This window comes from Myxocyprinus asiaticus, chromosome 32 (assembly GCF_019703515.2).
Source record: "Myxocyprinus asiaticus isolate MX2 ecotype Aquarium Trade chromosome 32, UBuf_Myxa_2, whole genome shotgun sequence".
Taxonomy (NCBI): domain Eukaryota; kingdom Metazoa; phylum Chordata; class Actinopteri; order Cypriniformes; family Catostomidae; genus Myxocyprinus; species Myxocyprinus asiaticus.
The window spans coordinates 28521427-28544727 of NC_059375.1; the positions used below are offsets into that span (position 1 = coordinate 28521427).

A 23301-nucleotide genomic window follows, 5' to 3' on the forward strand; every position below is an offset into this window, starting at 1 on the left:
GAGTAACACTGATTGCATACAATAGGCACATTTTGCAACCACAGTGCCACTGGACGAAGTGTGAAGTTTAGCCAGCATGTGCACCTATAAAAGACTTCTGAATTGGCATCAAATGTTCGAACCGCTCTAGGCTGTTTGCTTCAAAGCTCTGTGAGCTCAATAATCCAGTCTGTTCCATGACGACAACTTGTTTGTTGCTATAAAATTGTTTTTGCTCCCTCTTATTAAACTCCCTGCAGAGGCAATGGAACAACACTCAGTGATTTTGCCCCGACTTAACAGGCTAACAATATGAGATATAACACCCTGATAAACAGATTTTCAATATGCAGTAATGACTACTATACCTACTATATTGTTAGACACATCTGTGCCTGGTACAACGTACGCAACTACAGTATAATCAAATGTTCTGCACAAGTGGCCAATCATTCCATCTGCAATGATTTTCTTGTCCTGAGATCCCAAAGGAGGCCTTAAGTTTGTTTAAATAATATCCAACATTTTCCGTATCACTTTACACAAATAACATAACCCATAAAGGATGCTTTTAATACCTTTATCTGGCCTCCAACTTTAATGTAGTTGTATGCTGTGGGATCTCTCTGAATGTGCAAGGACCGCAGCTGAGCATCTGGAGCTCCCTTGACCAGCTGAAAAATACATTGAAAAATACTTTCCACTTGTTAAATATTCCCATTCCCCATCATTTCTCCTGAGCTGACATGGAGGAGAATGTAAATTACCGACTTTTTAATTATAATTTGTAAGCAGACAAAATTGTTCAACATGTTTTGACTGATGTTTTAGAGCACTAGGTCATTATTTTTTCGGGCAATAAAAGTGCTGAACCAGAATGCTCTGACACTGAAGTCATAACCACATTTGTCTAGTATGAGTCATTGTAGGCTTTAGTTTAAAAACAGAAATGCTGGCAAAACAAGACAAAAATATCATCTTCATTTCGGACACAAACCCTTCACTCACCTGGTAGAAAGAGTGGAAGCTTCTCTCACCTTCCTGCTGAAAAATGACTCGAGACTGTGAAAGAAATACAAAAAGGAGAGCTAAAGATAAAGAATAATGTGAATTTAAAACATCAATTTAAAATGATTAAAATGAAGAAGAAAAAAAATGCAATGTCATAACTTATTTTTACATTTTCTAAAGAAAATATGATTGGTGCCTGGCCATGCAAAACTTGTTGCTACAGTATGATGCCAAGGTGTTTCAGGTGGTTGCTAGGACACTAATATGCGGTTGCTAGGGTGTTCTAGCTGGTTGCTACTTGCTAGGCTATTGCTAGGTGGTTTCTCACTAGGGATGCACCGATACCACTTCCATCCGATATCGGAAATCTCAGTATCGGCCGATATCGATCCCAAGCCGATACCAGTGTTGTTTTTTTGCATAATCAGTTCAGAATTTCTTTACATTATTATGTGGAACTAATTGGGAGTACTCTTTAATATGTAAAGAAACACAAACCTCTAACTATACATTATTTCAATATAAATGTATAGCTTATTAAGAAACACTTTCTTATTAAATAGTATACTGGATAATGTAGCAGAAAAATTAACAGTAATTCCAGTCTTCAAGTCTTCAGTAGAAAAGAAACTAGTGTTTTATTTTTGCCTTTTTGTTCTTCTTTTTTTCCCCCAAAAATGTTTCAACTTGCATCTGGGCTTTAAAGGATTCAGATCTCTTTTTTTGTTCAATTTAGTTGTAAGACATCAGTCCACTTTTCCTTCACACAGTTATTTTTTGGAACCCATTCAACTTAAATATTGTTATAATCATACTAATGATGACAATAATAATAATACATTGTTATTAATATTATTATTATTATTGACTTTTAATTTTAATTTTAAATACAACAGTAATATATTTAACTCGTGCACTTTTTAAACCCTCATGCTTTTATTTTGACATTCTAAACTCTCCAGTCTGTTTGTAGGCAAGTTCACAGTAGTTTAATTTGTTTCTTATTCAAATTCTGGTAAAATGCACCTCCGGTGCCCTTCTAAATGCATATTATAAGTGAATCAAACTACTGAGCATCTACATCTGAGATGCTGTTCTTGAGTAGCGCTCAAATATTGTGCACCGCTGTGAAGGATAAAAATAGCTACAAGTGCATCACCAGCCTATGCTTGAGTTTGTGTCAACAGAGCAGCAACATTCACTAACGTGCTGGCGCTGCGCATACTATATATTTACTTATTAAACACAGCCTTTTGTGATTCACAGAGGCTTCAAGTGGCTTTGAATAAAATGCACGAGTCATATGAACTGCTTTAATGGTGTTTTTATGGTTCTTTTATGTCATTTTTGGAGCTTGACAGTAACGAACATGACTAACACACAGTATCAGATTTGGATCGGATTTGGACAGATTCCCGATCCGTCTAAAAGCTTCAGTATCGGAGCCGATACCAATCCAGGTATCAGATCGGTGCACCCCTATTTCTCACTAAGTCTACGATATTCTAAGGTCCCTCTGTCAATGCAAATCTACAGGTTTTTTGTCTATTTTCTGCCAAAAAATAGTATGTTAGATCACTTAGAAAAGCAATAGCAAATATTTCCTTAAAAAGCAGCATGATTTGAGATACCATTCATTTCCGTAGCGCAAGCGGTGCAGGACAAGTTATGCACCGAAGTTAAATACTTACTGTAGGGTTAGGGGTTTTGACAATGATTAATGAAGTGATAGCGATGTTTGCCTGTGTCAATGAACAAGATGTTACAACAATAGCCTAGTTTCCATCCACTTTTCGCACTATTTTGTTATCGACAAAGTGAAAATGCGTAAAAAACAAATTTGCGAAATTTGCCGTCTTCTGCCTGTTTCCATTCAAATGGCCTCTTATCAACAAAAATGGTGTGCATGATGACGTCATGCCTAAAAAAACACTTTATCGCATACGTTTTGGTTTATCGCAAAAGAAATCTGCCCTGAAGCCGTTTCCTTACAGAAATGTGTGTTTATCACTAATTGTGTACCTTTTGCATCCCAGATATTTTTTTTCCTCCAAAGTTTTGGTAAAATGGAGAGAGTATTGAGACTGTCATTTTAATTTAACAAATAAAAGCAATCAGAAGATGAGGAATTGCAATCAAAAGAGAGCAGTTGCCCTTCTGATAGGACTGTAATATCGGTCCTGATGTTGCACCTATCGCAGGTTGCCACCGGTTCTGACCCGAAAGCGAATTGTCATGGCCCTGTTCAAGCTGGCAACCTGCACCAAGTAGTTGGGAAATTTTCAGTCTTAGTATAAGGACCATCCATTGATGTGTATATGCTGTGTGCACAGCTATTAAAGAAAAACTGATGCAGTGTAATATCAGGGTTTACATATGATACATTCCTGATATTCAATAGGCTATTTTGAACAATCATCTAATCTAAAGCATTGCCATCACAACTGCATTATGTCCCGCATATTTGTCCAGCAACTTTTAACGACCAACTGAACTTCAGTGTCATCTAAAATTAATTTAATGTCATAATGCAATTTACATTTTCTGAAGAAGCTCAGCAAATGTGATCCGAGGTAAAGAGGGTTATATTTAAAATATTTAAATGTTTTAAAATGTTCAAAAGCTGGTTTTCTGAAAGTGAACTCATTGGACAAATAGTTCTGATAGTTTATAGTCTTGAAAAAAGTGCAGAATATTCAGAGAATGTCATTCAGCCGACTTTTTTTGCCTACAGAACAGGCTAAGGCTAATTTAAGTTTGTGTAAAGAAAAGGCATATATAGGTCTAAAAATATATATTTTTTCATTTGGTAATTTATTTTATTTAATACAGGGAATTTTGCCGTCATTTTTTCAAAAGTAAGCTAAACAATAATTTAATAGAATTGGGCTATATGTTAGTGTTCCAAAAAAGCACACTGATGATTTTTCATTTAAAACATCTTTGTGCATAGAAATGATACTGTATGTATTTTGTATTGTGGGCTAATTCCATGACTGTCAACTATTATTTTGAATGGTGTGGAAAAGCAACTTTAATAAATAAACCTGTCTACCGCAATTAAATGAATCACAAACAGTGGTCATTCATTTGTTCTCCGTGCACAAGATGATACAAGATATTTGTGTTGGCACTCCTGGAAGAGTCATGTTTGCAGCATTGGATCTATATGCCGTTAAGATCAATCCATAATCACGTACAGTAAATTGGCTTTCAAGGCTGTATACTGTTGTCATGATTAACACAGGCTAACGATTGGGGCAATCGTTTATGTGCTAGAGTTAAATGGAAAAATATTATGTCGATACTTGTGAAATTTTAGCGATAATTTCCATGAGCTTTATTTTGATGCGCTAAAACTTTTCTTCGCAAAAAATCCTTGGATGGAAATGTAGTTGATGATGGATAATGGAAAACAAAATCAGTTCTAAGCCCTTTATCTCCTCTTTGGTGCCCCCTACCTTCTCAAGCAGATAGTTGCTGATATGGCCGCCAATGGGGTCTCCCTTAAAATCAAAGTTGATATCCATGTACTTGCCGAACCGGCTGGAGTTATCATTGCGGTTGGTCTTAGCATTCCCAAAAGCCTCCAGGACACAGTTGGATTTCAGCAGCATGTTTTTCACCCTGTATAAACACACAATCTTTTCATTTCTAAAACTATTATTAGCCACTTGTGCATTGGTGCACCACTGCAGCTGAACTATAGTGTCTATTTCAATGTGAGGCTGAATGATCTGATTGCTGGATACACTTTTTATTACAGTATCACAGTAAAAACATAAATCTGTCTGTATGAGGCCTTTACAAGCCTGTATGCATGTTGTATGCAGTATACAGTATCACCAAGTGGATGATTTATCATGTTGGCTTTTGCATTGTACCCATAGGCTACAAAAGCTCCAATAAGTGAGGGATATCCCTGTGTTTTAGTCTGACTTTGGATGCATTTCCTGGAAAACATTTTCCACTGATCTATGCCCAGTTTCCAGAGAGCTATAACCTTTAGCAGGCAGAGAAAATAAACCATATCTATGGGGGGCAATAGCACGAGCTAGACTGATAACAGAAAACACTATACTATATATATCTGACAGTGCATCGCAGTTGCTTCATACAAAGCCTGATTTTATTGTTTTTCAACCCAATTGCTGCAGTCGTGGTTGGAACAAAAGAAGGAAGATCTATGTGGTACTTTGCACAAGAGCGATAGAGCTTTATGATTAAGTAAACATTGCATGCCCTACATATTCCTATCTCAGATGTTATATTTCTTAAGCTTCACAGATAAAGCTAAGATAAAGTGTAGAACATAGTTAGTTCCCTATCATTTATTAATCAATCCTGACTTGGTCCTGACCCGTCAGATTTTCAATTAGTGTGACCCAGCACTATTTTAATCTCTGCCCTACATTTCAGTTCTCTCACTATCTTTCTCTCTGAGGCCAACTCCAATATATTATTTATTCACATCCTACCATGAGAAACTTTACTTTTACAATTCTGCTTTTACATAAGCAGTTTTCTCTTAGTTAGTCCTAACTAAGCAGTGATCTGTATGTGATTTGGTTATGAAAAAATCAAGATAAACAACGTAAAACACTTTCTTATGGTTCTGGAATGCTCTGCAGTTGTTTATTCTAACATTAGGAGGCAATCATGCAACACTACACAGAATGGTGCTAATATGACTCATCACTGCTGCAGTGAGGAGAGAGAAAGTCTTTTAATACACATACCTCTCCACCTCTGCTCTTTGGCTGGGATTGGTGATAGCAGCGATATATTGCATAATGTATTTACTAGCCTCTGTTTTTCCAGCTCCACTCTCCCCTGCAAAGTAAACAAACATTGGCAAATGCTTTATACTGTAGATATAATAATATCATAACATACCGTTGGGTACAAATGTCTGAGACCACACTGAAAATCTGGTATTGAAAATCTGATTTGTACCTGGAAACAGACACTTTTAAGGTTTTGAAGACTGTAAACAAAGAAATGTTATGATGTGAAATGAATAAGAAATATTTAAGATTCTGCACTATTTCTAGGTCACTAATCAAAGGTAAGAAAATGTGTGACTGTCAGATTTCCTTGCTTCCACTGAAGCACATAAGACGCTCTTTGAAACATTCTCAAATCATGCTGGTATAGCATGGATCATCAGGTTTGACACAAACTTCTGGAGTCCATGGTAATTTGATTGCATTCTGTCATTTTAGAGTTCCATAAAATAATTATTAAATTACAAACATAAGATAATTGGATTTGAAACAAAAAAGTACTACAACCATTATATACTGTATACTTAATTATTATACTTTCTTGGGGTAAATGCCAGGTGTAGAGGAAAAAATAAAGTTACCCAGAAGGCGCATTGATACGATCCTTAACCTACTTATCTTGTCACATAATACTGAGTGACCATAAAACAGCACTCATGAAACATATTCAGTATGAGATGCTCATATTGTAGGATAACTCACTCTACATGACACATAAATAAATTGCAGGTTCCACTGTTTGCCACTAGATAGCACCACATATACCACGTATTTTTGCAGTGTAGTCACACTAACAACCTGTGGTCACTCTCTGGATAATAATCAACATTTTCTTATAGAGTCAACATTTATTCTCTTTTCAACTTTATACGGTCTCAGAATATTCCCCTTGAGCTATGTGCCCATGCCCCACCTCAACATAGTTTCAACATGTCCCAGATGGAAAACAAACATTATCTCAAAGAGGCATTTTTGGTCGAAAATGTGAACCAATAATATTTTCGTTAATCTTATCCATACAACAGGGTTTAGGAGACCATGTCCTGAGACAGCAATTTGCTCATGCACTGAACTCTATTGTGAGCAATCTCTGCTCATACAGTCCACTGTGATTGGGAAACCACACACTTACGTCAGAGCAGAGCTATTCTCATCTGACAACAGATCTAATCACATCATTCCCAGTAATACTGTAACCCCTCGAGAACACACCAAAAGCCAGTATTGCAGTACTGCTTGTTATTCAATTAAATGGGAAGAAAGACAATAAGTTGTTTTTATTATTTTTAGGGGATGAGGTAGTTGATTTTTCCCCCCTTGAATTTGCTAACTTCACTGGCTGTTGCTCAGATTAAAGCAATAGTTCACCCAAAATTACAATTGTGTCATTATTTACTCACCATCATGTCAGTACAAACCTGTATGATGTTATTTTTTTTCCCATGAAAAACAAAAATGAGAATTTTGAAGAATGCTCACGCACATTTTTTTTCTCCATTTAACAATTCATAGTGACCATGGATGTTAAGCTTCAAAAATACAAATAAAAACAATAAAGCATCATATAAATAGTCCATACAACTCATGTGCTATATTCAAAGTCTTCTGCAGTTATATGATAGCTTTTGTGTATGGAACAGACCCAAATTTAAGTAATTATTCACTAATAATTTTACCCTCCTGAATGAATCATTCCTTGAGTCCGTTCTTTTCAATCAACTTGTTGATCCCGTTCACAAATCGGAATAAATAATTTGTTAACAAATCAAGACTGATCTGGTTCTCAAGTTAAGCTCACTGACTCAAAGATCCATTTGCAGCTGTAAACAGCTCACTTTTAGGGGAAGATTATCAGTGAATAATGACTTAAATTTGGGTCTGCTCCTCACTCAAAGCAATCATATGGCTACAAAATGACTATATGACTACAGCACACAATTATATGGACTACATTTATAGAGCTTTTATGGTGTTTTCGTCACCTCCTTGAAGATTCTTCAAAATATATATATCCTTTTTGTTTTTTGTTTTTTTTCACAGAAGAAAGAAAGTCTTACAGGTTTGAAACAACTTGAGGCTGAGTAATCAAGAGAGAATGTTTATTTTTGGGTGAGCTACTCTTTTTAAGGCAGCTATCTGAACTCATGCTCTCTATGGTGAGTCACATTACATTCCAGCATAGTCTACCTGAGATAACAATGCATGTGTCTTTGTTCCTTCTCTTCATGGCTTTGTATGCGGCATCAGCAATGGCAAATAGATGTGGCGGGCGCTCGTACAACTCTCGGCCTTTGTACTGCTCGATGGTGTCCCGCCCATAAATGTTCATGGCACGGTAAGGGTTAACCGACACCACCACTTCTCCAATGAAGCTGTAGATACGACCCTTTTCAAACCTGCAGCAGAGAGACAAAAGATAATAGATTTGCTGTTTTCACATTCATGCAAGGTTTTTTAACAATGACTCTTTAATAGATCTGTTTGCTTTGTGGTCAGTGTGGTTTGTATAATCATATTGCAGAGTCTTATGCAAAGAAAGGGAAACGTAATGAATTATCTCTTTCAGAAAGTTAAAGTAAATACAACGTAAGAGAGCAGGATGGTCAGGGTCATGTTTCATGAGCTGCATAATCCGTTTGCAAAATAATAAAAGTTTTTCTGTGACTTTACATGGACTCCCAAGTACAAGAGGGTATTATGAACATCTAAAAACAGCTCTGGGATACAGACCACTCCAAAACAAACAACCAATAGGGAGAGGATGTCCCAGTAGTTTTAAGTGACAGACCAATAGCAATAACTTTGCAATGCAGAGCAACAAGGGAAAATAATTGTAAGTAAAGCACCATTCGGGACATCTTCATATCCACCCTATAATGCAAACTCAGATGAAGTCCACTCTGACTTGCAAAAGCAAGCTGTTTAGAGCAGCATCCACTAGGGAGCTAAGATCTCACTTTCCTGTTCTTCTCAGCAGACCAGGGTCATGCCTAGAATAAGGCATCCTTTCTTCTCAACCTGCAGGTTTGCCAAGCCTCCCTCAGCTCCATCCTGCCCCAGTCAGTATGCTTAGATGTTTGAGGCATGACCTCATAGTTTTATACTGAATCACTGGTACTCTATTACAATTCAGAATCAGAACTGAAGCTGGGCTCTGTAGACATTTATGTAAAAACAAAACAAATGAAATCTTTTATATAGCAGTTGTTTCTCTGAGATAGCAATGATATCCAGTGGAGATCAAATAAAGATTTCTGATTAAGCATCCTGCTTTTCCGATGTTTCGCCTAATCTCAAAGGTCTCTAGAGTTTCATAAGAAATATCAACAATATCTTAAACTGCAAAATCTGCAATCAAATGTCAGAGATTTCACTAACTCAAACATTTCTCATCAAATTCTTCCAAAACCAAAATATCAAAGTTATTCTATTTAAATAAATGTTATAGCTGTTTATTCTTACTGTATGTCAACAATTGTCTCTTTTGTATTTTAGGAGAAACATCTGAGGCAAATTTGATAATTAAATTAAACATAACCAAGGACTCCATTAAGTCTCCAGAGCAACAGTATGCAAGGTTGTCCTCCTTTTATTTATATGCAGGATTCAAACTCTACTTAATTAATAATGTAGTTTAAGCCTATATGTTGAATATTTGGCAACAGCAATATGAAGAACTGGTACGAAGTCCTTGGAGAGTAACCTACCTTCCTTACTCCCTGCAGAACTGAAATGTACAGTACCATACAACAAGTCCATGAAACAGCACTTCATTCCCTCAGGTCTTCTCAAAAATACATCAGGGATTCACAAAATGATCAGTGATCCTTTAAACCAGAATAAGTTACCATGGACACATCCTGAAGCTTATTTAAAACTGCTTCAGTCCAAGTGTGTACTGCTTTAAACTTGCTTATGTAAATGGGATGTTGACGAAAAGTTTTAGCTCAGATAAACTGTGTGCATTTGTGCTCGTAAGTGTGTCAGTATGATTTCAGGGATGTCAAGGGATGAATGGCAAGCAGGGTGGCGTGGCAGTGGTGCTTGTGCCTTTGGTGGCATCAGCCTGCCGGGCCAGCCCTGCAACATTGTGGATGAAAAGGCTCTTTTGTGGCAGCCTGCGGGTAGCATGCTGTGGCGTACCCGCTCCATTGTTCTTCAGTCAATGTGAGGTCTGTGTGTAAGGAGCACAGGCCAGGCCTCCACAACACAGCAGGCTGGTTCTACTCTCCCACATCAGCCCCTCTGGGAGCACATCGTCAGTTTTCAAATAAAGAATTTTGTCCTAATATAGAAAATACTTTCTCACATCCCAGTTTAATATTTAGAGTCAACTATAAGTCAGTCAGTTGTAAGTTGATTTCCTTGAAAAGTATAAACACTGTGGTGCTATCAAAACATTGCTGTTTTTCTTTGAGCATTCTGTCCAGTGAGATTGGGACAGGGCTATCTTGTTTGTCTGACCAATGGTAGAAAAAGCACAATACAAATAAATTGAATTGAACTGTTTCCAGAAACCTGTTTGATAACAGAAATTACACACTACATTTTTAACAAAGTCAAGTGTAATAAACTCATTTGAAAATGTCATTTGAAGTGCAGTCACGGCCCGTCATTGAGCCCTCTGTCACAGTCATATTCAAAACCTATTGTTGCAATAACTATCATGGAAGTTAAATTGATTGACGCATCACAATAATATAACTGCTCAAGCCACTGAATCCACCATGTGTTTTTTCATCGCAATCCAGCCAGTAGAAAATCCATTGTGATGCTGAGAACATGGCAGTAAATCCTGCTGATTCCATGGTGTTTCACTATCTTCAGGGTTTATGAATAGAGGCACGACTAACTCCCAACCATCTTCATGTCCCCAATGGATAACTGCCCAAAGAAATCAACTGTGCATATAACAGAATCCCAGGATGTTGTGGCGTGTGTGTGGGAAAGCACAGCACAGCAGCATCATCATCCATCTGCCTCTGTGATCTGATTATTATCAACACACTGATGATAAAGCATTGCAGTAGGACAGTCCTCGTGTTGTGACTTAACTTTGATTAACTTTGATTCAGTTTCCTGAAAATTCATTGAACAGGCAGATGGCAAGATGAAAACAAGCGGTCTCATTCACTAACTGTGGGTGTGCAAATAAACCACACAAGCAAAAATCACAAACTCCAGGTGGCCATAAAACATGGAAGGCTCTATTTTTGTGAGCATGCAAAGCGCAGCACTATGCGCAACGACCATGCGCAACGTCTTATCCAATTTCATGAGAGGGCTAATTCTAAGCACAATTTTCCTGCCAGCGCAAAGTGCAAGTGGATGTGGGTGTGAGTGTTTGCGCTACTGTGGGTGTATGCGCGCAAGCTGTGGGTGTATTATATGGCAATGAAGCGATGCAAAGCGCAATTTTCTATTTTCCTGAGAAAGATGTTTCAAAAGCAGGTCTTATCTCAGCGCAAAGTCTAAACACATTTCCTGCATTTGCAGTTTCGAAATCCCACCAGCAGATAGTAATAAAGTTCATGTACGAAAATATAGTGGAACATCTGAAAATATAGTGGAACATCTATACATGACAATAGCCATTTTAGGAAACAAAAATATTTTAGACGTGTATGTTAAACTATCTATAGTTCATGGTTTATTTTCATTGTTATGTTTATATTTACAATTGTATTTATGATATAATTTGTATTGGTATTTTTCCACCTGTTGTTGTAGAGTGATTTTTAAGTCAATGCAAAAGGGTCCGGTGTAAGAAATTGGAGAGAGCAAAATGTATGGATTAGGTATGATTTTTTGACCACTTCATTATTTTGCTTATATTTTCGTTTTGTTTGAAGTGTGATTTGAATTTAGAAATACTTTTGGTTAAAAACAAATGTGTTTTAATAAACTAATTTAACTTTTCAAAATCAAAATTGACCGGTTGAAGTGCGTGCCGATACAACCACTGTTAATACTAGCCATGATTTGGGTGCCAGTAGATGAAAATTATTAATAGTATTTACATTGTTTATAATGTATTGAACAAATCCTGACGAGAACCACATTTTCAATCCGTATAAAAGGACCATGTCATTGTCAAAGAAAAATGCCTGACATTCAACAAGGAAGCAGTTAATGTATAAAAGAGATCAATGCATATATATATGCTTCTTATTCATTACATGCAGTCCATTAACACTAACTTCTTATGAATGTGCTGTCTTTGTGTATAACGCTGGTGCTTGACAGGGAATGGACTAAATACAGTAATAAGACGCATATGGTGGACTAACTGGAGAAGAACCTCAGAATTAAATTGCACTTGCGCCTAGACTTAGCGCATGCTTGCACGAAAATACCAAAACTTCATGGGCATGCCCATTGACTTTGCACTTATTTCTTAAAGCATAGCTAGCACTCTTAAAATAGGGCCCTGAATGTGTTAAGCTGAAATTTGAACAAGTATTGTTCTTAGAAATCGGATAGCTAAGTGACCCTATGATAAGTTGCACTTATTTTAGAGTAGTGGTTGACCTATATGGGTTTTTTAATGGCCGATGCCGATATCCTGAGAGCAGGGTGGCCGATAGGCCGATACAATGCTGATATATCACACAATTTAATATTGTAAATAACAAACATAAAACTGGTAAAAAAATATATAAACTCTTATTTAGCACTATATTTACTCAATTTCACACAAAACTAAAAAATAATATTATAATTTAAATGGTAGATAGCAGTTTCTTCAGATTTCTGTTTAGTCATCAAATGTTAGTAATTTATTTGCACATGAAGAACTTGTTAATATATTAGGAAGAAGGAAATAACAGTACACTCAGTAGTCCAGCAACCATGGATGGCATGTCCACATTTGCAATCGCATTTTCTCAAAAAATACTGAATCAAACCATTTGTACATACAGTGCATAGTGAATAAGACATTTACTTATAGCACACGTGAAACAATTTTACTTTGGGATGCATCCAAAAATGTAGGCAGCTGACTTGCTACCCTGCAGCCTAATCAGTTAATGGCTTAACTGACAGCTGTTTTGAATGAATGGAACTCTTACGGAAACTGGTCTCAGAACAGTATGTAAATCACCTTATGTTCATCCTTCCTCTGTATATAGCCTCCGGAGGCAGCATTTTCCTGGTTTCGGATGCAGCCTTGAAGTTGCATTCACGCACTCATGCGGGTCCGGCGCGAGCCTCAATCTCCTGACAGTTTAAACAGCCTGGATTGCCTGCTTGGATTGTTGATTTGTGAATCAGAGGAACTTTTGATCCTAATCCTGAAGTTTTGATTCTGTCTGATAGAATACGTGCTTCAGAGGAAAATATCAGGTGAGCAGTCGAAGGGAAGAAAATACTGGATTTTCATGAGTTTTGTGAATTACAGCTGTTTAAATGAGAAATCTGCATATTTGCAAACAGTATTAATAGAAGTTTTACTGATATTTGCCTTTTATCATTAGAAAAGTTAAAAGTTACAGAAAACTTGTGAGGAGAGACTATTAGAATACGTGCTTCAGAGGAAGATTTATGAGCACTCCACAGCATGCTGGATCTGCAGAAGTTGTGTGAGTTTGGGTTATTTCATCGATTTAAATGAGATATGTGCATATTTGCAGACGGTATATGATAGTGTTGGGTTCGAGTCCACCTATGTTGAGTTCGAGTCAACTCCAAGACTTTAAACAATCGAGTCCGAGTCGAGTCCAAGTCCAAAAGGGGCCGAGTCAGTCTCAAGACCAAGTCAATAACAGGCCGAGTCCGAGTTGAGACAGAGTCCATATGAAACTGTTCATTAATCTGAATTAAAATTGTAACCGTAAACTCAACATCAATCTTTTAAGCTTATATTAACCTTCACAACTAAGAAAAACAATTTATCAGTATAAATGCAACAAAAACACCTCTGTTGCATTTCATATTCACATGTTATGATTAGTATCCTGCTGAACAAACATCAAATTGGTTTCAGAATGAAAGCATATGCTTTAGGTGTATGAAGACAAAACTGTCCTTCAACACACTTCTTATTGCATTCTGTTGACTTTTTCAATTATTTGTTGATTTTTCCCCTCCATTCAAACATAGACTAAAGAAAGTGAAAGCTATTATTTCGAATTTTAATTGTTTTTTTTCTACTTCATTTTCAATTTGTCCATTAAATTTAGTTTAGTTTTATCTAAAATTATGAGTGAAATACATGTAATGTAATTAAATACATTTCATGTGTTTAATACATTTAATAAATGGTAATATTAAAACATTTAATAATGCCCATAAAATTATACATAAAATAAAAACAAAAAAGATCAGATACCATTAGAAATGTATTTTTATTATACTATACTTCACACTTTTCAGTCCTCCTGCTGTGTCCAGGTGTAGCCTACTTCCCTAAAGTCAAGATCAAATTTTTTATGACAAACTCTCCTTGGGCTGACGTTTCTTTTCACATTATATTTAGTATGGATAATAGGTGATTAGAGACTTCTCCCCTCACTTGTGTTCTTCATTGTATTTCCTGACTTTTTTACCTTTGAAACACAAGTGCCAGCTTTACAGGTAACACACAGAGGTTGCGTTACAAATATGTGTCAGTCTGTGTTGTACAATTTCCATCATGGTCTATTTCATCCGTCTTATTAGTTTAAATATCCCTAATACGTAGCATATTTTTATTTATTTTTTTCTCCCAATTTGGAATGCTCAATTCCCAATGTGCTCTAAGTCCTCGTGGTGGCGTAGTGACTCGCCTCAATCCGGGTGGCGGAGTACGAATCTCAGCTGCCTCCGCGTGCGTCTGAGACCATCAACCCGCGCAGCTTATCACGTGGCTTGTTGAGTGCGTTACCGCGGAGACATAGCACATGGAGGCTTCACGCCATCCACCGCGGCATCCACGCACAACTCACCACACGCCCCACTGAGAGCGAGAACCACATTATAGCGATCACGAGGAGGTTACCCCGTGTGACTCTACCCTCCCTAGCAACCGGGCCAATTTGGTTGCTTAGGAGACCCGGCTGGAGTCACTCAGCACGCCCTGGGATTTAAACTAGCGAACTCCAGGGGTGGTAGCCAGAGTCTTTACCACTGAGCTACCCAGGCCCCCAATACATAGCATATTTGATTTTGTCTCGATATAGTCCACACTTTCAGTTAGAATTGACTTTGCATAGTAACGCGAGTCTGATAAAACGTGTTCTATTTAATAATTTGCAGAATTGGGGAAATTTTTAAAGTGTACTTACGTTATTGATGTTTCTGGATGAGAGTGGCAGAGCACGTCTGGCGAATGGCGATCTCTTTCCCGCACACATATACAGCACGCGCGGGCGAGAGAGAGAGAAAGTACTTTGAAAGAGTGCGCGTTGCTGCTCTCAGCCAGAATAATCACACGTAAGGACATATACGTATTAAAACTGATGTGTAATATCAAATACACAGAATGTATGATAGTGCTAACTGTAGAGAGCACATCATTATGAAGACAAAGCCAAATCCCGGACATATAGAGGCAATTTTGAAATCCCGGCCGGACGCTTTTTTCAGATCTGAAAAAGAGGACATTTCTGGGAAAAAGAGGACGTATGGTCACCCTATGTTACGTTATTTGTTTGCTTGTTTGTTTGAGATTGCATCACAAATGCCATGGACTCGGCTGGACTCTGAAAAAAATCCAGAGTCCGAAAGGCTCGAGTCCGAGTCAAGTCAGAGTAAAAATGCATCCGAGTCCGTGACAAGTCCAAGTCCATTAAAATTGGACTCATGATACGGTCTTGAGTCAGAGTCTGAACTCGAGTACCCCAACTCTAGTATATGATATTAGTTTTATTGATATTTGCCTTTTTATCATTAGACAAGACAGTTAAAAGTTACAGGGAACTGTTGAAGAGAGAGAGGGAGAATGAAACAGGCGAGCATTTTAACATTATGAGCTCAAACGCATCTGCCGCAGCTCTGATATGTGGACCATTTAAATGAGACTGTTTTGCCCACCGGTCTATTATTGTAGTAACACGATGGCACGTAACAAGAAAACAAACCATGACTGGTCGTTTACATGTCTCAGACGCTTCACATGCAAGCAGGCGATTCTCTGTGCCCTCAAGGAACAAATCAGCTGATTCCAATAATTAAGAATGTCAGAATATCGTCCGATTTATTGGCCTCGGCGATATATCGGTTGACCACTATTTCAGATGAAGAAAAATTAGTGTGTCATAGCTCGATCTGGGATAGGTTCTGCATAAAAATGCAGCCTGTATGGGTGTGCACAGCTGGCTATTGAGAGGTCCAAAACACAATTGCATAGGCCTAAATTATAAAGGTGTTTATTATGTTTAATATGGTTTTAAGGAAAGCAAACATGGCTGGAAGATCTTGCTATGCATGCTCTCAGGTATAAGAGCACATCTTTAGAGAGTATAAAGAATAGGTTTACAGAGAATGATTTTGTGCACATATTAGTGAGAACACTTCTATGCAAACATAAGTGATTGGGACTCAAAGCATTTCTGAGGAATGTGTCAAGAGCAGAGGAGTGAAAAGGACAGAAGGAGGCTGTAAGTTGGGGGACAGGTTTTAGAAGTTTGCCCAAGGAGTACTCCAGGAGTAAGAACAGAGAACTGGGAAGGGAGGGAGAGGCTCTGTCATCCCTTTTTGTTGGTTTCCCAGAAGACCTGGGAAGGGTTGCTGCTGCATGGAGATTAAGGATGTGTGTCGGGCAGCAAGAGGCCACTTCCTCTAACAGCTGGATCTGAATCTGCTCCACAGGTTGATGCCTCAGCATTCTTGCAGTATGTACACTAGTGCCGTTTTAGACTTACTACATATTGACTCTCGAAAAATACTTCCCAGTAATTTATGATTATTGGATAAGGCTTTTTAAAAGGTTTGTTCTCCCAAAAATGAAAATCCCATCATTATTTACTCACCCTCATATTGTTCAAAACCCCTGTGACTTTCTTTCTTCTGTTGAACACAAAAGGAGATGTTAGGCAGAATGTTTGCCTCAGTCAACATTCATTTTCATTGTATGGAAGGCTAACTTTCTGCCGAACATCTACTTTTGTGTTCCCCGGAAGAAAGAAAGTAATATGGATTTGGAACAATATGAAGGTGAATACATGACAACAGAAAGAGTGGATTAGTAGAATTGAATTTTTCAATGCTACATACTACAGGTAGACTTATATATCAGTTTGATCAAATAGTTGCAGTTTGATCAGTTATCGACAAAAATCTATGCCGATAGTTGCCGATATTTTTTTTTTTTTTTTATATTCCTCTGTGTCCCTCAATCTTTCATCATTGAAAATACTCATCCAAATTTTTATCCTAACTTCAATGCATATTTTGATTAGATAATCAATTATCTAAATTGAAGCGAGGGCATGCAACGAAAAATGCGACTTTAGGCCTATATTGAAACGTGTCTCATCAGCACATACATCGTGTCTCGAATTCATATATTTGTAAATAATAAACCTTATTAAACATCATCTGATAAAGTATATATTATACAAACCCTTCATATAGTGAATATACAGTATAGACCAATCCCAATATTTGCAAACATTTCAGCGTATGCGCAGTACGTTGTGGCAGAAAGCCGGTAGACTGCTGTGTTAGATTTTACAGATTAGATGATAAAACAAAAGTACGACACAAAACAATCATAAATACATACATTTTGTTAGCTATACAATTATTATAATGATATGAGTTCATAAGATACCTGAAATAATGTTTGCTCTAAATGTTTGCAGCAAAGCCATGAGTTGAAATTATCTTCTCAGTCCAGTCAGCTCTGTTGATGGTTTGAAGCCAGAGCTGTCTACAAGAACACTCTAAATAATTTTTCAACAACTGAATCCGATAAAAGCATATTGTTTGCGCACGGTTCAGGCCACCATTTCCGCATGTGACGTAAGTGGTGACATTAACAAAGCACTGGCCTATAGGCTATAAAAAAAACCTTAATTTGGTTAATACTTAAATAGAGAGTCTTTGATGTGTTTCGAGCTTGTTTACAATTAAAAGTCCTGCGTTATGCACCAAATCTTCCTTTTTTCTGATTATTATTGGGATTTTGGTTAAACAATAAACTACACATGGGTGTCTGTGCCCATCAAAGTAAGGAAAGACTTAAAATAAATAATTCTATAAACCGATTTAAAAAAACTATTGGCCGATTCCCCGTTATCTCACTTTTCCACCACCTTATTTATCGTTATCGGCAAAAACCACTTTTGGTCGACCTATAATCCATGCCTTTTTAAAGACATCCCTTAAAGCATGTAAGAGAACTTCTGCACATTTTCAGTGAACTGAACGTTTTGCCATCAGAGCATGTGTGATGACCTTTAAAAACACTTGGGTTGTCAAGTCCCAGAAACAGAGACAATAAGAGCCTGATACACCATTTTTAGAATGGGATCATATGCCAGGCTGAGGATAAATACTGGTTTCAGGCTTGTTAGGGTGGGTCTCTTGTGGTTATTTGTCTGTGGTTGACCAGGGTAGGGCGCGGCCTGTAACATTACCTTCACACTAGTTGTAAGTAACAGTAAAAATGAGAGGAGTGAAAATTAACTGAACTGGATAGCCATATAGGGTAAGACACAAACAGAGAATTAGACACACACACAGAGAGAGAGAGAAAGAGAGAGTGAGAGAGAGAAAGAAAGACATTAGAAAAACAAAACACAATAACATAATTGAAATCATTAGCATCGCTTTGTTTTAAAAAAGTGGTGAAGATATAGTTACAATATACCGACCTGGTCTAGAGGTACGTTTTTTTGTTTTTTGAGTGTGAGGAGTTCAGGATTTTAATTAGTCTTAAACATTTTACTTCAGGACAGCTTTTAATTGATTACTTAATTTTTTGTATTCTGTTTTATTATTAATTATGTATTGATATGCATGTTTATACTCAGTTTGTATGCTCTTTATTCTTATATTACTGTTATTTTTCTATGTAAATCGCCTTGAGAAGCTACCTTTATAGGCGCTATATAAAATTAAAGTTTATTATTTTTATTATTCAAATCCCACATATTCACGTGAGAATACCTTAAAAAAAAAAAAAAAAACCTCCTCTTATAGCATTCATGAATGCACAACGGACCTCAAGATTTTCAAATTACTTGAATTAAAATTATTTACATTTACGGTTGTTTCTTAACAAAATCTATTGAATGCCTTGAGAAGACTTGGAATATGACGCATGAGTCGCATGGACTTTAATGACACTTTTGGGTCTTTTTAAGCTTTACAGTGATGTACTGTGCACTGCCATTGCATTGAAAATATGGCGATTTTATTTAAAACATCCCCTTTCGCATACGTATTAAAGTCATACGGGCTTGGAATTACATAAGGGTGAGTAAATTCTGACAGAATTTTCATTTTGGGTGAATTAATCATTTAAAAATTTCACATTCCAGGACAGATATCACCACTCATTATCACACACTAATGTAAAAGCTCCTGCTCCTTCTCAGTACATAATACATCACTGCCTCAAGTCATTTTTTCCAGTTTTCAATCGAAGATTGGTTTTCAAAGTGCTGGGGACAAAATCAGCAATGGCAAAAAAAAGTTTCCAACTGTAAATGACAACTATGGCAGTCCAGGCCTGCACATTGAAGTGTGAATATATGAGATGTTCCAGCCCCTAGATAACACATCAAAGCCTGTTTATTCACAACCCCAGCAATAAAAGGCTAATCCGTCCCTGATCCAAGTTTATCCCCTGCACACAATTTACCAAGCAATCAGTTTCACTCAGTCCACAGATTAACATGGAGCATGCTGGGTATGACCTGAAAGTGAATCAGCCCCTGGACTTTTTATCAACTGAAGTGTTTCTGATTTATCACTGCACCACTACAATAAAATGTAATTGTTCAGAGGTTGCTGTTTCAAAGATCAGGAAGTTTATTGGATACTACTGTTTGAATGATGCAGCATCCAAGCCACTTGGTGTCAGAGTAAGCCAATGTACGCAACTTCGACATACTTCAAATAATTACTGAGTGCACCTTTAAATAAACAAGGGATGTGTAGAATTCTTTTTTCTTTTTTCAACATGAAAGAAAAAAATCAACATTATGCCACAAATGCTGTTGATTGAATTTAACTTGTATTAAACACCAAATATTCCTTTAAGCAGAGGACTACATTTGATTTCCAATGAATCTCATTTCTGTCTCTAGGAGAAACAATGATGTTTTAAAGTGATGTAATATGTGATTTTTCTTTCCAATGGACCCTCATATTTAATATTGATTTTACATCAATACTTAATCATCAAAAACGTGCGTGGTAATCCTGGAAGGATTAATGCAATAATTATGAATAATTATGATAATAAAAATCATTGCAATGAATTGTCAAAGCTGATGATTATTATGATATAAGATAGGATTAATCTTTTTTATACAGTTTATTATCTTGAAGTTCATTCAGTACATAAACAGGTACCTGCATCTTCCTGCACTATAAGCACTTTCACCATCAGGGCGGATGGTTCTGAGCACAGTGAAGAATGGTTCTCAGGATTTCCACTTGAGCACAGTTCAGTACAGTATGACTACAAACTGTTTCTGGACTAGATTTCTCAGCACAGTTAGCAAACTGTACTCAGGCCAGAAAATTGCTCTGATGGAACGCCTGTAGTGACGTGGCGACTCACGATTGGTCACTTGCTTAATCAGTCCATTCTAAACCTGTTTTTGCATCACCACAGTGGAAAAATCAACCGCAACCATGCCAATGAGCCTGGATCGGTACACAACAGCACGGTTCTGCAATGAGAACCACTCGGCTCAGTGGTGGTGACCAAGCATCTTTCTTGCATACTGACACTTAATGCTGACACATAATGAAGGTATTTTTGGTTCTGATTCTTCTATCTCTGACAGCTGCCCTTCTCTTAAGTCCCAAATATACTTCATACGAAATCTAAGAAAGAACGGGTGTGATGTCATTTAGAACAAAATCTGGTCAAAAAGACGGTGTTTTTGCGTACGTTTCGGTGGTACGTAACAGCTCACCTTAGCGAACTTTTAGGAAAACTTCTATCCGACTGCTTAATAGCTTACTGCCATTGGTCCACGTCATTGGTAGGTGTGACATGAAGCTCCACCTACCTTGACAGAGACAGCTAATTTTGTTTATGTTGTTCAGTCAGTCAAAGGCAGACAACAAGAACACACTGGCGTGTAGAGTTATTAGCAGGCTGGTGCAAATTTACCTACATCTTTACGATCGTTCCTGTATGATCAGAAATTTTCCAAGACTATGTCAAGCAATTTTCTGTTTTGTTTAATTAGTCTACAAAAGGAATCAAATCTACTCAAATACTCTCAAAGACCATTCACTAATTTGCCATCTGCAGTGAAAGCCATTCACACATCTGCCCAAAGTAAGCCTATCATCATTCTTTTGTCTTTATTCTGCATATTAACACTTTTTTAAACACTGATCTTTGCAGCAGTATCAGTGTTATCATAAATTACAATAACAGAGTGTAACTGGTGCATATTATGGCCATGCATTAGTGCCATGAATTCAAAATGTAACAAAGACAAATGAAACATTTTCTACTGCATATATATTACTTTAAATCATCATCGAGTGGTTAAAACAGCTTATTTTACTGACATTATGTGAATTCTACTCATAGAATTAGGCATAATGTCATTAATGGCACATTAGTTAAGGATTTACATGTAGCGTCCTCATATTTAAATGCTCCTCTAAACGCCTACCACAGCGGTGTGGCGGGTGTCTGAATGTTCACAAACAGTATATACTGTTGCTCGGCTGTTAAGAACTTCTTTTTAACTCTGAATGAAGAACTTCTATGGAAGTATATCAAGGCCTTTGAATTTAATGAGCAAGCAGCAAGCCACCCCCACACACTCTTCTCTTACATTTCAAAGGAGTTTCTCTGCAACTTTTACATTTGTTTACTGTTAAACACCAGCTGCTACTGTGTTGACGACAATCCTTTAGAGCTTAACAGACACATCAATCAACAGAAAAATCAATCTTCCTGGGAAGATAAACTTCTTCATGACCACTGGACTCAATTTGTTCCCCTCACGTCTCTCAAGCCAACCTCTTTTACAAACATACTACTGTGTAGACAGCCTGAATGGAGAAATTGTGCGTCCCACTTGGCAATATTTTAAGCCATGTCTGAAAAGCTTTCACACTAACTTTCATTAGCTTTGCATTGACAACTCAGGAAATGAAAGCCAGGTGTAAATGTAAGAGCAAGCCAGCAAGCTGTTTTTTTTATTTATTTTTTAAATATATATTTTGGCCCACTCCCTTCATTGTCTCAATGAGATCAGAGGCACTTTTTGTTCTCCCTTCAGAATAAGGGGAAGAGGATGAGGGAAAAAAGACGCATATTTCAACTATTGAGTTTCATAGATTAACAGTAAAGTGACAACAGGGGGTTCTGGTAGCTGGACGTGGCCCTGAGCCCATCTCTTACTCATCAGAGCTTTTAGCGCATGGTTCAGATCCCAATATGATGTCACTAAACAGTAGCGGATGAAATGACGGCCAACTCGAGAAAGAAAACAGACAAAAAGTCAAGACCAGTCAAATGGAGTCAGACATTACTCAGCAAGCTATTTCAAGAAGTGATCACCATCAGGGTAAAAAGAGGGCAGGGAGGGAAAATCTCAAAAACAGACAGAAAAGGCAAAAGAGAAGGAGAGAAACAGATAATGTGGTACAGTAATTGACTGAAAAATGGAAAAAAAAGGGAGAAGCAGAGAGTGGAAATTAGTATGAATGTTCCTCTCTTTGAGTGTTCTGACTCCTGGCTGTAACTGGATTTCACAGGGCTTACTGCCAAGAGCTGGATAGACAAAGACTTGCCCAAAAATGAGTTCACTTCCACGCCACAACACAAACAATAGCCTCATACTCAGACATTTACACATAGTGTACTACTACAATATGTGATTGTCTGAACATGCATTCCTATCCTGCAGAAAAGACAAGCATTGCTGGTAACATACATTGTATTTTGCTCTTCAATATGGGATGCTGGTGTGCTTGTGTCTTCACCAAGCTAATAAATCAGCAAGCCTTCCTTGGTCACCTAGCTTGCCAAAGACCATGCTGGTTGACTAACTTATAGAATAGATACGTTTTACTGTTGAAAAGCTTGGCAAAGCTTGACCAACAGCGAAACCAGCATCACACCAACACTATCCACAATAAACAAACCTGAAACAGAAATTCTGGTTCTGGAAATTCATGTTGGCTGGTCTTTCCAGAAGGGTAAAAAAACACTACAGAATAAAGTACAAGTGCATTGAAATATACACCCATGATTGTGTCTTATCAACATTTTTCATTAGCTAGAACAGAAGATATATAATTGCATTAATTTGTTTATGTAATGTAATCAAACCATGTCAACTGGTGGAGAGAGGAAATGGGCTTCCAGTGCACAATTTGACAACCAGAC

The 23301-nt window shown here is 37.3% G+C and overlaps 1 protein-coding gene across 1 annotated transcript in view; it reads right to left on the reverse strand.

Moving 5' to 3' along the window:
- The window catches only part of LOC127422931 (unconventional myosin-Id), a 108701-nt gene that overhangs the window by 75340 nt on the left and 10060 nt on the right, over window positions 1-23301 (reverse strand). The window contains exons 2-6 of the mRNA XM_051666793.1: window positions 7965-8173; window positions 5730-5823; window positions 4452-4617; window positions 988-1041; window positions 558-653 (exon numbers count right to left, since the gene is read on the reverse strand). Of these exons, the coding sequence (XP_051522753.1) occupies window positions 558-653; window positions 988-1041; window positions 4452-4617; window positions 5730-5823; window positions 7965-8173 (619 nt within the window). The remainder of the gene's footprint in view (window positions 1-557; window positions 654-987; window positions 1042-4451; window positions 4618-5729; window positions 5824-7964; window positions 8174-23301) is intronic.